This window comes from Dermacentor albipictus, chromosome 1 (assembly GCF_038994185.2).
Source record: "Dermacentor albipictus isolate Rhodes 1998 colony chromosome 1, USDA_Dalb.pri_finalv2, whole genome shotgun sequence".
NCBI lineage: Eukaryota > Metazoa > Arthropoda > Arachnida > Ixodida > Ixodidae > Dermacentor > Dermacentor albipictus.
In genome coordinates, this window is record NC_091821.1 from 494,938,395 (window position 1) to 494,953,954 (window position 15,560).

At 46.4% G+C, this 15,560-nt stretch overlaps 1 protein-coding gene across 10 annotated transcripts in view; it reads left to right on the plus strand.

Moving 5' to 3' along the window:
- The first annotated feature begins 2,770 nt into the window (after positions 1-2,770).
- Positions 2,771-15,560, plus strand: part of LOC135908817 (uncharacterized) — a 60,547-nt gene continuing 47,757 nt past the window's right edge. For 3 of the 10 annotated variants that reach the window (XR_010566438.1, XR_010566437.1, XR_010566443.1), the window contains exon 1: positions 2,771-2,920. Coding sequence is in view for 2 of the 10 variants with exons in the window: in XM_065440653.1 (XP_065296725.1) it covers positions 11,382-11,474; positions 14,841-14,896 (149 nt within the window). In the remaining 8 variants the exon portion in view is untranslated. Of the gene's footprint in view, positions 2,921-9,562; positions 9,909-11,341; positions 11,475-14,840; positions 14,897-15,560 lie in introns of all 10 variants that reach the window. The other 7 variants (XR_010566440.1, XM_065440653.1, XR_010566444.1 and 4 more) reach the window with 7 other exon arrangements.

Genomic DNA, 15,560 nt, shown 5'->3' on the forward strand with positions numbered 1-15,560 from the left:
CTTTACCCTGTTAACCACAGACAGCGGCCAAATGCTTTCGGTTTATCGTTAGTCAACGCCTTTTTCAAAAATGCCTTTATGGTTGCCAACGTCGGTAGCTACACTTCGCTCAGGGATTCTTCGTCTTGCTGTGGCTACCGCCACGCCACGTTTGCTTACGTGAAAAGCTTCTGACAGATTATGTTGGCCCCTACTGCACCATGCACAGTCACTAATGTTACACATGACATGGCTACTATAAACCTAAGGTCTTCGTCTGCCACAGTCACGAGGGACGTAGTCCACGTCTCGCGCGTTAAACAGTACAACTTTTGACACGAGCCCTAATTGCACCAGGACGGTGTTTCTTCTGCCAGCGCGTAGTGTAGCGTTTGATTTTGATTTGTGACACGCCGACCGTTCTGTTGCTGGCGATTGGAAGATGACGACGACGACGGTCTGGTCATTTGGTATGCCCGCGCTACCAGTACCGTTGTTGCGGCATTGAGCTCCTTGCCTTGTAAACGTATCCTCTGTATATAATTGATGCCTGTAACAGTAGGGATGAACAGAAAGCCAAATTGGTTGCGACAAACTTAAGCTACCAGTAAAACAAACATTGCAGAGAGTTCATCTTGAAGAAGCTATAGCATATTGACACGTGTTCTTACCTATCTTTATCGGGTGACCACGTTTCACCGCCTAACAAATGTTATCGCACAGCGCAGGATGCGCCTGCATGTATCGGAAGTTTCTGGAATGTTGTCAATGGTTCTATCCGATGTCTGTCAACGAACCTTGTGTAATCTGATTGCATGTATACGCGACTCGAATAGTGTAGAACGTTGTCGAAGACACGCGGGTCCCAGTGATTCGCTGGAACATTCCACGACTGATATATAAAAGCCGACGCGCTTGACCCGCTGATCAGATTTTCGACGATCGCCGACTGTGTTCGGCGTTTTCGTTGAGCATTGAGTATAGCCAGCTTTTTCTGGGCACAAGTTCGCCCAATAAAGTTTGTTTCGCCATTCACAGTTTTGTTTTGTTGCTGTGTCCTCCGCCGTCATTAATACGCGACAACCACTGCAGGTGCTTTGCGTTCATTTACCGGACGCCCACATAAAGCTGTGATCCAAGCCCGGACCTCAAAGACCGAACCTACGTCATCCCGGTTCATCGAGCAAGTCGCCGACTGCAACACCTACCCCTGCAACACGGACTTCTACCTCAGACGACCAAGGGAGATCGTGGCCAAGACAACCCCAATGACAGCCCCAGCGTCCCCCGCTATCTTGCAACAACCTCGGTACCCACCGACCTTCCATGGAACAGCGAGTGAATACCCGGAAACCGGGCTGGAGACCTACGAACGAATCGCGACTTTCAACAACTGGGACTCCGACGACAAGATGGCACATGTATATTTCGCCTTAGAAGAGGCCGTCAGAACGTGGTTTGAGAACCGGCAGTCAACCTTGACAACATGAGACCGGTTCCGTAGCGGCTTCCTGCGCACCTTTACGAGCGTCGTGCTCAAGGAAAGGGTCGAAGCTATGCTGGACGCCCGAGTGCAGCTACCTAACAAGAACTTTGCCATCTTTACGCAAGAAATGAGCTGTCTGGTCCCCCACGCCGACCTAGACAGGCCCGAAAAGAAGAAAGTCCGCCCACTTATGCGTGGTGCCAAGGAAGAACTTTTCGGTGACCATATAATAGTTACTTCGCGAGGCCACCAGCACTGAGAAGACACTGGAAATGCGGAACAGTCCATTCAACCACCGCGCGAACTCTACAAACTACGTCGGAATTCAATCCCTCACCGCCGACGATCTGCGCAAGACCATCAGAGTGGTCGCACGGGCAGAGCTGCAGAAGCTGTGCCCGAGGTCAAAACCTCAAGTGACCTCAATCGCCGAAATCGTCAAAGGTGAGGTTCAGCGATCCCTTGGAGTTCCTCAGATGCAACCAGAATCACCGCAGCCCCTAGCCGGAAGTGATGACCTTCACCGCCGTCGCCCGCCGTCAAGCCCCCTCCCCCTCAACCCCCCCCCCCCCTGCCTTCACGGTCAGCGGGTCAAGCGCATCGGCTTTTATACGTAAGTGGACGAATGTTCTAGAGTAATCCCTGGGACCCACGTGTCTTCCACAAAGTTCTACATTATGCGCGTCTCGCATACATGCAATCAGATTACACGAGGTTCGGTGAGAGACATCGGATAGAACCATCGGTAACATTCCAGCAACTTCCGGTACATGCAGGCGTGTCCTGCGCTGTGCGATAACATTTGTTAGACTGTGAAACGTGGTCCTCCATAGGCAAGTATACGTGTCAATATGAAAAGCCCCAATACACAAATAATGCTCGCTATAATAATAGTGCAGATGAGCCAGCATACATTGACCAAGATCCTCTCCAAAGATATGGTTCTATTAACCTTTGATACCAGTTGTCCAGTTCGACACCAGTGATATATAGTCTAATTCCGGTGACGTACAGTATGTAACTGGGCTATGCGTGAGCACTGATGTAGGAAAATAGCTGACACCTGAGAGTGAATCGGAATACTTTCGATACGTTACAGAAGAAAAGGCCCGACATATGCCAAGTTGATGCTCAGAGCTCTAAACCAAATGATAGACTCTAGATGGGTACAAAACATCTGTGAAAGTGAACAGCGAACCAAGCAAAGAACAAGTGTCCGTACATATGAGCCTTTTATAATATGAGTATAGAAGCAAACACCAATCCATTGCTCTAGTCACCATTGTCTCTGCCAGCGTCTTCAAGCTTTATAAAAGGGTACAGTCTCTCGAGCCGGGCAAAGCCCGTCTACTGAAAACGATAATGTTGACAATGGTTTTCTTTCTCTTGGGAGCTTATGCTCTTTCACCAATTATTACTAGTGCTAGTTGTCCGGAAAATGATGATGGGTGGCCGGTAAGTATTTCTGACTTCCTTATATAAAATAAACTAGGAGGCTACTGGCTAGCTGGTAAGCGTGTCTGACGTTTGATTTTATTTACTATAGGAAGAATTGTGGAAAACGTTCAAGCTTGCAAAGAACATGGCATGCAGTTTCCTCTAGGTGTTCTTGCGAAGTCTGTTTTTGAGGCTTTATAACATTAGCAAAATTACTAATTTTTAGTCATGAACATGTATTTACGACTAGTGTTCATAATGAACTCTGTAGCAAAGCGCGTTTCTAAGAATCTAAATGTGTGCGTACCTAAATTAAAACATTGATAAGCGCCAGACTGCAGCATCAGCTACCTTAGTTAAGGAGAATCGCCATTGTCCAAACAAAAAGGATACGTACGACCAGTGAAGCAAATGAAGCCGTCTGGCCTGGTCGGTTCTCTGCCAATATGCCCACGCCACTTATTAAGAACGCACTATACAGCACCGCAATAAAATTGCAAGGTAGCATAGGGACGTCTTTATATATCGCCGCCTTTACTAAGATGTCGCAACATCACCACGCCAGAGGGAGAGAAACTCTCGGTTAATGTTTCCGACTGCTGATCTGAAATTTAGCTAAAACGAATGCGCTTTCAACTCAAGCCTGCAACGCATAATTATTTTGTATTGAGTAAGTGAAATAGGCGCAGTGCAAGTACATCCTTGGTGAAGTTGATTTCAGGTGGATCAGGAAAACGCTGGAAGCCAATAAAGACTCCTCGTATTTTGAAAGATGGCCAAAAAAGAGGTTTATGCACCTTTATTACTCATATCAATTTCTTTATTGTATATGAGACGCAATGTCTACAGCACGTTGTTTTCTATGCAAAACAACCAAGTTTTTAGGCTTTCTGCAGCTAAATACGTTGTTTTCGCAAATTGTACGGTTAGTTCGTGCAAGCAGAATTCATACAGCCATGATTTCCAGTTCTTCGTTAATGTAACTGTGAATTGGCCTTAGAAGCAACGCAAGACTAATTTTTTTACCAGTTAAAGTGCAATGCGTGTAGATGAGCCTTAAATATTATTAACGAGACATCGCGTAGAAATGAGACCATCGTTTGTTATTGAACAATAAATTGTGCTCAGAGAGCGGCTCTAGCTAACTAAAGCAATATAATGAAATTATAAACAACAAACATTGTTATTTCGACCAACAAGTCGTCTCTGAAGACAGATTATAACCAAAACGCTATAAGAAATCACGTCCAACTGTAAACCTTACTGTTATGCTACGGAAAACCCTTGAGGCACGGTGCTGTGCAGGCCGTTAGTTGCAGGATTCTGGCTGCTAAGAAACGGCAGTTTCGACAACCGCCCGCTTGGCCAGACAACGGTTGTCATGCATCGAATCGAGACCGGCGACGCAAACCATATTCATCGTCGTCCACATCGCGTTTCTCCTGCTGAGCGGGCGATTATACGAAAAGTCGGCAAGATGTCAGAAAGAACATCATAGAACCCTAGAGTAGCCCATGTTCATTCCAGTTGTGCTCGTCAAAAAAAAAAAAAAAGAAAGACGGCACCTGGCGCTTCTGTGTCGATTGTAGACATTGCAGATTGCAGATTGTTGCCTCGCACAGATGACGCCCTCGACTGCCTCTACAGAGCGAGTTATATTTCGTCCATCGATGTGCGATGTGGCTATTGGCAGGTTGCCGTAGATCCTATGGACCGCGAGAAGACTGCATTTGTAACACCTGGCGGGCTATACAAATTTAACGTTATGCCCTTCGGTCTGTGTAATGCACAAGTCACATTTGAGCGCATGATTGATTCGTTCCTTCGAGGCTTCAGATGGTCGACCTGGTTATGTTACCTGGACGACGCTATTGTTTTAAGACATTGTGCAGCCTTATTCAGCACTTGTCGGCCATTCTCCAAGTGTTCCGCAGCGCCGGTCTTCAGCTAAACTCATCCAAGTGCTATTTTTGGTCACCACGAAATAACAGTGCTCCGTCACCTTTTAATAGTGTAGGAAACCGACCTGACCCTGAAAAAATTTCCCTCGTTAAGAATCTCCCCGTACCTCCATCTACCAAAGACCGTCATCCTTTCTCTTGCTTATGGTGTTACTTCCGCCGCTTTGTCGAAAATTTCGCTGACAGTGCCTGTGCCGTTCTTCCGCGTCGGCCTTCATCTGATCGGACCATTCCCTACATCAGCATCAGTGAAAAAGTTGGTCGCTGTGGCGACAAACAATGCCACGCGTTATGCTATTACACGCGCTCTTCCAGCCAGCTGTGCTACCGTATATATTGCTGAATTCCTTCGCCGCGATGTGATTATCCATCACGGAGCTCCTCGTTAGCTGCTCGCCGATCGTGGTCCTTACTTCTTGTGCCTTGTCATCGATGACGTCCTCCGCTCATGTTTCACAAAACAGTTCACCACCGCCTATCATCCTCAGGCAAACGGTCTCACCGAACGATTTAATCGCACCGTAAACGACATGCTCCCCATGCACCCTTGCACCTCATATCGCACGTGACCGCCTTAAGCTGTTGCAGGCATCACAGAAGTTGCGTTACGATTGTCGTCATAAGGATGTATGTTACACCCCAGGTTCCTTAGTGCTCCTGTGGTTGCCAACTCGACGAGTTGGTCTATCAGCGAAGCTTCTACAACACTACAACAGTCCTTATCGTGTTTTGCGCGAAGTTACCGACGTGACGTATGTGATTGCGCCACCAAAGCCGGTGTTACCTTCTACGCCGGTACAGACTGATATAATTCACGCTGCTCCGCTAAAGCTGTATAAACCGCCCGTTAATGCTGCACTATAGGCTACCCGAATGGTGCGAGTGTTTTCGACCGGGGGTTAATGCCTGGAGACAGAATTCTGTCGCATTAGGCCGGCATCGAAGAAGACGTAGAGGGTGCCCCTCGCCATCTTGGCCGCTGTGACTCCTGTGCTGCTCGCCTTACTTGTAAATATTTGTTAATATGCCTTTTTTTGTAACAATACGCGTATTGTAGGAACGGGTCAACTATAAACTATGGACATGCGACCGACGCACTGCAAGAGAGCTTGATATCTTAGCCTCGTCTATATGTTGTCGCGTAGTAGTGACATTGTATAATACAGCGGCAAATCTGTGAATAACGATAATAACATTTATTAGGATAATGTGTGCCTCAAAAGCAAGGTATAGTACAAGCACAGTGATAGCAGCCTACGCGCTCGGCAATCGTTGAAACCTGCTCTGAGGGTCAAGCGCATCGGCTTTTATACATGAGTCATCAAAGGTTGGAGATAAATTACTGGTGTCTGCGTAAAGTACCAAACGATCAAAATCAGATTACACAAGGTTTGGTGACAACAAACAACAGATAGACCCACCGATAACATTCTAGAAACTGCCGATCATGCAGGCGCAACCTGCCCTGAGCGATAACATCCGTTAGACGGAAAAATGCGCTCACCCGATAAAGGTGAACAGGTAGATGTGTCAGTACCCCCCTATTAAAGAGCATTGGCCTGGTGCATGAGGCCGGAGAGCGAAAAACAAAAGGATTGTTATGGTATCTTCGACTGGTCGCCTGTATGCCCCGAAGCAGAGTCGGGTAGATCGGTCGTTTCCCGAGCTCAAAGGTAGGGGACAAGCGCGCAAGCCGAACGTGCGACTCGCTCTCGGAGGAGGAAATTGCTGATGCGAAACCACGTGACTACTGCCAACGTCCGATGTTTCGCCTATCCAAAGCTCCCGGCGCTGCCGGAAATCAATAAAGCTTTTCAAAAATCAATAAAGTTTTTCAAAAATCAATAAAGTTTTTCAAAATTAATAAAGCTTTTCACCACCACCACTGGAAAAACCGGCAGACGTGCCGGCGGGACGAGCGTTCGTCGAGACGCCAGCATGCAGTGGCCTAGGTTGCCAAGGTTACGGTGGGCCGTCGCCAACAGCAGCGATGCGGCGCTGCGATGACGTTTCAATCTCGATGACTGCTCCGACGACAGGGCTCGGAGCGCCTCAGAGCGCTCCAAGATGGAGGAGAGCAATCGAGAAGGACCAGCCGAACGCAGGGCGCGCACCAGCCGAAGACAACGCCGCTCGCGAGAGCGCTCCAGAGCGCTCAGAAACGACCAGCCGAAGATAGCATTAGTAAAGAAACTAAACAAAGAAACGAAGAAACAACATCCGAAAGTTTGTTAGCGATGGTGGAACGGCTTAAGGTGCAGAATATGAATATTTGATGTCGCGAGCGGCGCCGTTTTAATTGTAAATATGTTTGAGACGAACTCATAGTTCATTGCGAAAATACGTCGGATAATCTTGTAGGTTGCAAAATAGCGTCGCAATAGTTTCTCACTGAATCATCGTCATCCTATCGGGGTCCAAACACAAGCACGGTCGCCGGGCTGGCATTCCACATAGCGTCGTCGAAGATTGTAGTGCCCGCTGTTGGTCGTCTGCCGGTTCTTGATGCGAAGCTGGGCGAGCTGTTGGGATTCTTCCACGCGCTGGAGATAGGTGACGACGTCGACATTTTCTTCGTCGGTGACGTGCGGCAGCGTGGCATCGAGATTGGTCGTCGGGTTCCTTATGCGAACCAGCTTGAACGGTGTGAGTTGTGTTTTTCTTGCAGTTCTGTGTTGCAAGGAAATATGATTTTAGGCAACATGGCATCCCACGTCGTGTCTTCCCTGTCGACATGCATCGCTAACATGCACCGGTGAGCGTCTCGTTCAGTCGTTCCATTAGGCTATTCGTCTGCGGGTAGTAGGCAGTGGTCCTCCGATGACTTCTTTGGTTATACTGCAGAATGGATGGAGTAGGTTCAGCTGTAAAAGAAAGGTTTCTCTGTCAGTAATGAGGAGTTGCCGTGCACCATGTCGCAAAAGGATGTTCTCGACGAAAAATTTGGCTAATTCCGATGCACTACTATTGCGCAGCGCTTTCGTTTCGGAGTAGCTGGTAAGGTAGTCCGCGGCCACAATAATCCCCTTATTTCCAGATGTTGACGTCGAAAAGAGTACGTCGCGAACGGACTGCCATATAGGTAAGGGCGGAATTTCGCAGCAAAATTATGGGGTTTTACGTGCCGAAACCACTTTCTGATTATGAGGCACGCCGTAGTGGAGGACTCCAGAAATTTCGACCACCTGGGGTTCTTTAACGTGCACCTAAATCTGAGCACACGGGTGTTTTCGCATTTCGCCGCAAGCGAAATGTGGCCGCCATGGCTGGGATTTGATCCCGCGACCTCGTGCTCAGCAGCCCAACACCATAGCCACTGAGCAACCACGGCGGGTAAATTTCGCTGTAGTCCAAATGATGGTGAGGCAGTCCTCTTCGGTCGTAGAATAATGGCCTTCCGCTTTTCACAGCGACAGGCGAGCGTAAGCTATCACCCATTCAAGTCCATCTTTTCTCTGGACTAGGACGGAAGCGAGGCCCTAGGCTACAGGTGTCGCTACTGGCCTCACTGTGGATTTCGCTTTGGCGTCCTCGTCCAAGTGTGCAAGCACCGGTGCCCAGTGCGTCCGTCGTTTGAGCTCTTGAAATGCATCGGCTTGCGGCGTTTCGCACTCGGACTCGACATTACATCTGATTGGATGTGTTAGCGGCTTTGCGATGCGTGAAAAGTCCTGGACAAAGCGCCTCTAGTACGCACACATGCTAAGCAATCTACGCACTGCGTCCTTGTCGATAGGCTTCTGGAACTTTACGATGGCAGCTGTTTTTTATGGGTCCGGGCGAAGTCCAGATTGGCTGATGATGTTGTCCAGGAAAAGAAGCTCGTCGTAAGTGAAGCGGCACTTTCCCGGCTTCATAGTGAGCCATGATTACTTGATGGTCTCTAGTACTGTCGCAAGCCGCCTAGAATGATCGTAGAAATTTCCAACGATGACGATATCATCTAAGTAAACAAGACAGGCCGGCCACTTTAATCCTGATAATACCGTGTACATCGCGCCCTGGAACGGTGCAGGCACCGAGCATAGTCAGAATCGCATGAGCTTGAACTCAAAAGCCGTCTGACCTGATGATGATGAAGGAGGTCTTCGATCCCTTTTGTCGATTTCTATTTGCCAGTACCTATTCTTGAGGTGCATGACCGAGAAGTATTTAGCCTTGCAGAGGCGATGCGATGCGTCGTCTATCCGTGGGAATGGGCGTACGTCCTGCTTCGTGAGCTTGTTCAGCCCACAATAATCGATGCAGGAACGTATGGTTCCGGTATTTTTCTTCACGAAGACTACAAGAGAAGCCCACAGGCTTTTCGCGGCTGGATGATGTCGTCGTGCAGTATTTTGCCAGTTTGTTACTTTGTAGCTTCACGTTCTCGCGTCGAAACTCAGTAAGTGGTCTGGAGAGTGGTCGAACACAATCTTCGGTTAGTGTGGGATGCTTTGCAACTGCTGCTTGTGGAATCTTCGATGACGTTGAAAAGCAGTCTTTGTGTCGTAAGAGAACATTTCTGAGCTGTTACTGCCTACTCAAACAAGCCAAGTTTGGTTCGGGAACTGATCGTCGGGGTAGATGTGGCAGAGTGGAAGAGAACAAACGCATTGCTGGCTTCCACAATTTCCTCGATGTACGCCATCGTCGTGCCCTTGTTCATGTGCTTGAACGCCTAGTTTGTCAGCATCACTTTTGCTTTCCCTCCGTGCAGGCAAGCGATCGCTCTTTCAACGGAAATTTTGCGGTCGAGCAGTGAGACGTTGGTTCTCCTCGACGACGGCTTTTGTGTCAGCGCTTGTTTCGCTACCGACGGAAATGACAATGCTGGAGCGAAGCGGAATGCTGACTTGGTCCTCAAGTACACTCAAGCCATGATGACTACGAGCGCTCTCGGGTGGCATCGCTTAATCTTCGGGTAACCTTGTCGGCTTTGACTTGAGGAGGTGCTGGGAGGGTCGGGAGCCCGCAAGCTTTTTTTCCACGATTTTATCCCGCCAGAGACGCTACAAAAGCATTCCGTGCTCGCCAACAAGAGCCTGACACCACCTGCAGTTCTTGTAAGTTACTAGTTTCTATATCCATGGTGTGCTGATGCCAGTGAACCTATGGTGGCAAAGTGCTGGTCAGCGCGCTCTATTGATGGGCATACGTCAGTCAATTTTTACCTTGAAGAACAGAGTTGAAATGCCTCCTGAGAACGTCCCTAAAATTACCTTATTAAAAATTGAGAACCGCTTTCCCTATTGAGCATTATGTTTTAAAGCCATTTAGGAAGAAAACAGATAAGAAAAGGAAAAGAATATTCTTTTAGTGATATTAGTGGCGACACATTGTATTTATTTATTATTTACTTACTTATTTACACACTCTCAAGGCCCGAGGGCATTACATATAGAAGTGGTGAGTACATTCTCATTTCAGGAGGTAATGGAGTAAATATCCAGCACCTCTACCAGTTGTCACGTAGTAGTGAAGGTCAATAATAAAGTGGCACATCTGTGAATGATGAAACTATTTTTTTTTGGCGAAATTGTTCCCACAAAAGCAAGTTACACTCGAAGTACAACGACAGCGGCAAACACGTTCGGCGATCGTCAAAATGTGATCTGCGTTTTAAGCGCGTCGGCTTTCATACATGAGCCATCGAAGGTTCAAGAGAAATCGCTGGTGCCCGCGTGTCTTCGAGAAAGTATACACACAATTGCCATCGCACGTACATGGAATCAGATTACATAAAATTTGGTGACAACAGACAGCGGATAGACCCATCGATAGCATTCGAGAAACTTCTGATACATACAGGCGCGTGCTTCTCGGTGCGATAACAGTCGTTAGACGCTGAAACGTGGTCACTCGATGAAGATGAACAAGTTCAGCTGTGAACATTGAGGATATAAGCGTATCTTTGCTATCTGAGAAATTACGACAATGTGAAAAATGTTTTGGTCAAACGTCTGCATTTTTTTATTATGAGTGGTTGTTTTCGGAAGAGATCTTCGATATGGTTCGATGCGGAGCAGTTGAAGCTTAGCAGTGGATTAGTCCACTTGTCCCCAAAACCATTCATGTGTTAGCGTGCTGGTATCCGAGGTCGACTTCCTATTACTTTTCTTGAACCCAGTATACATCATTCGCAATCAATTTATTTCCACATCTAGGATATCACGCTTGACTTTCCAAACAGGGCTCCAATTGTCCGGATTTCCCTCTAGATGAATGCTACGGAAAGCGCGCTAGCGTTGTACATCTTTCCGGTGATCGCCAGCGAATTAGGACACTCAGCACGAAATAGCACATTATCCTGTGCAGCTGTACGCGACTCAAAATTTCGAGGAGCTGCGACTTTTGTGCCCTCTTGTCTGTTGCCGTGGTAGTGTCCCGTATGGCAGTGATAGAGTTTACAACGAGCTCCGAATGCCTCCTAAATAAGAAGAATTATATACGCAAGCCTAATTTACATATATTACGCACCAACTTTTTCTATGATAAGGGGCCCAAAAGCCATTTTTCATGGCTTTATCCCGCAAGAGATGCTACAAATCCAGTCCGGGCTGTCCAGCAAGAGCCTGACGCCACCTGCAGTCTTTCGAGGTCGCTGGTTGCTGTGTCCATGGCGTGCCGATGTGAGTGACATCAGTGACCTTCGGTGGTAAAATTGCCGGTTGGGGCTCTCATTGAAGGGCATAGCTCCGTCAATTTTTACATTGAAGAGCACAGTTGGAGTGCTTCCTGACAACATCCCAATAATGACGTTATTGAAGATAGAGCACGAATTTCCCTAATGAGCATTACGTTTAAAAGGAATCTGGGACAAAACAGTTAAGAAGAGAAAACATTATTCTGGAGGAGTTAGTGGTGATACATTGTATTTATTTATGTATTTATTTATTTATTTACTTATTTATTTTTATTTATTTATTCATTTACATACTCTCAACACCCGTGGACATTACAGATAGGAGTGGCGAGTAGATAGGAACTCGTTGCCACTCTTCTTGAATTTAATGGTGTCGGAGATAGCAGCGATAGAAGCGAAGAAGGTGGTTCCAGCCATCGCCAGTGTGCGGTACAAATGAGTGAAAGTAAGAGTTGGAGTTGCATGGTGGTACCCTCACCTTCATCTGGTAAACTATTCGAGGTGAAATGTAAGATTGTAGAAGGAACAACTCATCATTAAGAACAGCATTAGTCTAGTAATTTAATGTTATGAAAAAGGCATAATCGCGTAAATTTACGACGTAAGGCGAAGTCTGGCAAACCGAGCGTCGTTTTCATTTATGGTGCACTTGCGTGACGCGAATTTAACCCACTAGGGACCGGTTTCTTTATTCTCTTGCTGTCTTGAAATAAATGTCATATCTTAACTTACATTTATACTAATAATTCACATGCAAGAAATTATTACTCTTGCCTAATTAGGTTTTGAAATATAGCCCGTGACCATATGGTCTCACTGGGCCCTTACGCTACAGCAAAATATGCGAAGTTAAAAACATTTATTTCAAGCCATGAAACATCATAAAAAAACACATATAGCGAATAGTCGAGCACTTATTTAGTGTGATATGGTTTAAATCTTGGAATATACATGCTGACGTCATATATTGTGCATTTTGTGTGCACCGCGCTGTTGCAATTATCTCATGCACACCTCCACCTCTTGCCATTAGGTATTGGTGCAACAAAGTGGGCCACTTGGTCACACCGCGTACCAGTCAGGACATCACCAGTCTTTGGTATTCTGCGTTGACCCGGTCCTCTAGGCGTATTGTCCCATCGCATCAGGTAGCTTTGTGCAATTTGCCTGCGGAATTCCACCTGCGTGACGTTGAACCCTGTGCTACGAATTAGTGCGCAAGCGTTGCTGATAGATACATCACAAAGTGAAGTGAAAATCGGCCACCACCACTTTTTTCCACGGATTGCAATCCTATAGGTGCGTGCATTCGCATCCATCTGGTCCGTACCTCCTATAAATCTTGTACTTAGCAACAGTGTTTGGATGGGCCACCTTGATTCGCTTCTTCTCAACATACGAGTACTTGCCCTATCGAGTACGGCGTTGTCAAAAAGATCGAACAACTCAACAGGTGAAAAGTCCCTGTAAGCAGCAAAGTTTGGGTCGGGAAATATGCCAAGGCTTGTCTGGAGATCACCCTTCGTCCACTTAGAAGCAGTGGATCATTTTGCCGGAATGGCCGCATCAACTACAGAAGAAGAAACCTCTGATATTCTGTCACCTCGCTCGCCGGGGTCGTCATCGTCCCAGTCACATCCACCAATGCGGCATCCGTCAGAGAAAACAGTTTCAGTGCCGGCTAATAGCTACCACCTGCTTAGAATGTCAATGAGCCCACCTGAGTTTTCATCAGCCGAGTTTTCACCCGAATAGGTGCTAGCCTCTGGTGGCTCGATATAAATCACTGACACTTTGTCATGTTCCTCTACGACTGCTTCGCTATTTTTTCCAACATCAAACTATTCAGACAATAAAATAAGAAATAACCGCTGCGAGAACGCGCCAACAGCCGTGCAAGAGATGAGAATGCAGTTAAAAAAATAAAACGTTAGGTAGCCTAAAGGCCCAGCGTGACCATATGGCAACGCGCAAGATAACACGCTCGTTCATGGATAAATCAAACATTATTCCTTCACAAATGCTCATCGAAGGTCACATATTCAAAGAACAATACGGAGGTAAGGATATCTGACTATTGCTTAAAGAAGTAGTGAAAAAAAAACACGCTTACCCCTTGGAGCAATGCATGGCAACGCTACTCCCAAAGCAACACTTATTCCCTCCTTTGCGAGGGGCTCCCACAAAACGACTGACAGCGGCTGCAACTTGGTATCCATAAAGGGAACTCTAATCTGTCAAACGGCACGTCAAAGGCAATTTCGGTGCCGTTTTGTTAATCGTAATTTATGGAAACCCACTGCGCAGACTACCGTGACCATATGGTCACGCTGGTCTTTAATGGGTTAATAAAATGAAATGGGCGGCCTTGTTCTAAAGTGATTCTAGAAGATCAGTTAGACGAGCTTGACCAGGGCCTCAAATGTAGAAGGCGTATTCGAGCTTGGTAGGTACCAATATTTTATAACGTTATGACTGAACGTGAGCAGTCACACTGGTAGAATTGCGACGTATGAAACGCGGAATGCCACTAGTGTTGATAAATATGTATTGGAGATGCCCTTTCTACGAGAGATTACTAGTGATATGTGTACCAAGATATCTGTAAGATGCCACAGGGGCTATTGCTGTGTTATTGAGGGTGCAGTTGGAATAAACAGGGCACGAGGAAATCCATACAACGCTCATGATATAACATTTATTAGCATTAGAAAACGTTAAAGAGTCGTAACACTACGAATATATGGCGGTAAGGTCGAATTGCAGGGCAGTATGATTGGAGGTGTTAATGGTGACATGATAAAGTACGCAGTTTTCGGCGAAAAGTTTTATACAAGAATGAACGAACATGGGGAGGTCGTTAATAACAATTACAAAAGTATTGTACCCAACCGGCCCCTGTGCTACCCCAGAGTGTACAAAAGAGATGAGAGAATCATATCCCTTAGCAGATACATAAAGGAAGTGATTAGAAAGGGAGCACTCAATTCAGCACAACATAACATTACCAGGAATAAATTTAGGCAACTTAAAGAAAATTTGTGAGACGCAGAGTTGAAAACCTTCGTGAAATCCAAGAATATGCAATCTATTCTTGGTTCCTTGTCTGCAGCACTAAATAAATCACTGTTAAAAGCTAAAAGCTCAGTGCACCATGAAAAATAAATTCTAGAAACATGCAGGCAGCTAGTGAAAAATGAGTTTGATCCTAGAAAAGCAATATGATGGGAGTAAATGGCCCATTCCCTGAGCTTACAGGATGCACTGGTAAGTGATGTGGGCCTACAATAAAATGGAGTCAGTAGGACCTGTCTTATGCAGTGGAACCACGTTCTCTCGTTTTCGATCATAGGCATGGTGGTTGAATCTAGTGGCTGAGCAAAACTGTGCGACAGTATTCAAGAACAGGTGAGTGTGTTTTTAAGAAACATTGAATTTATATGATCCTACCCATAATTATTTCACATAATCCCTACACAAGAACATATTTTTTTTGCTTCGTAATCAAACTAGCAATGGCAACAACACAAAAGAAACATGGTTCATAGAAATGTAATCAGCAAACGAGATGTCAGGGCACGCATGGTGTGACATGGCATAAAAAAATGACACGAATAGATTGCTTGACATTTCGCAGTAGTTTGGCGTAATAGTTCTGTGGAAACGCGCAAGGTGGAGCGAAGTAATTAAGATAGGGAAAATGAGGCATCCACCGAATCGTAGCAGTTGCTTCAAAGAAAACACATACGGGTTCCTCAAAAGAAAAGCCTCACATTCGAAGAAAAATTCGTCCTGGTACGGGACTCGAACCCGGGACCACCGCCTTTCCGGGGCCGCTGCTCTATTATCTGAGCTAACCAGCCAGCCAGCAGAACGCAGGGCGAAGTCTACTTCCTCAGCAACTCAAACCACAGGGAACAGCTGGGCATAATATTTCTGAAGAGAAGCGCAAACTGGAGAGGAATAATTTATAAAGGGAAATACTAGACATCCACGCAATCGTAGCAGTTGCTACAACAAAACCCAGTGTTTCCTTAGTAGCGACAGCTACGATTGCTACAAGGTTGCTACA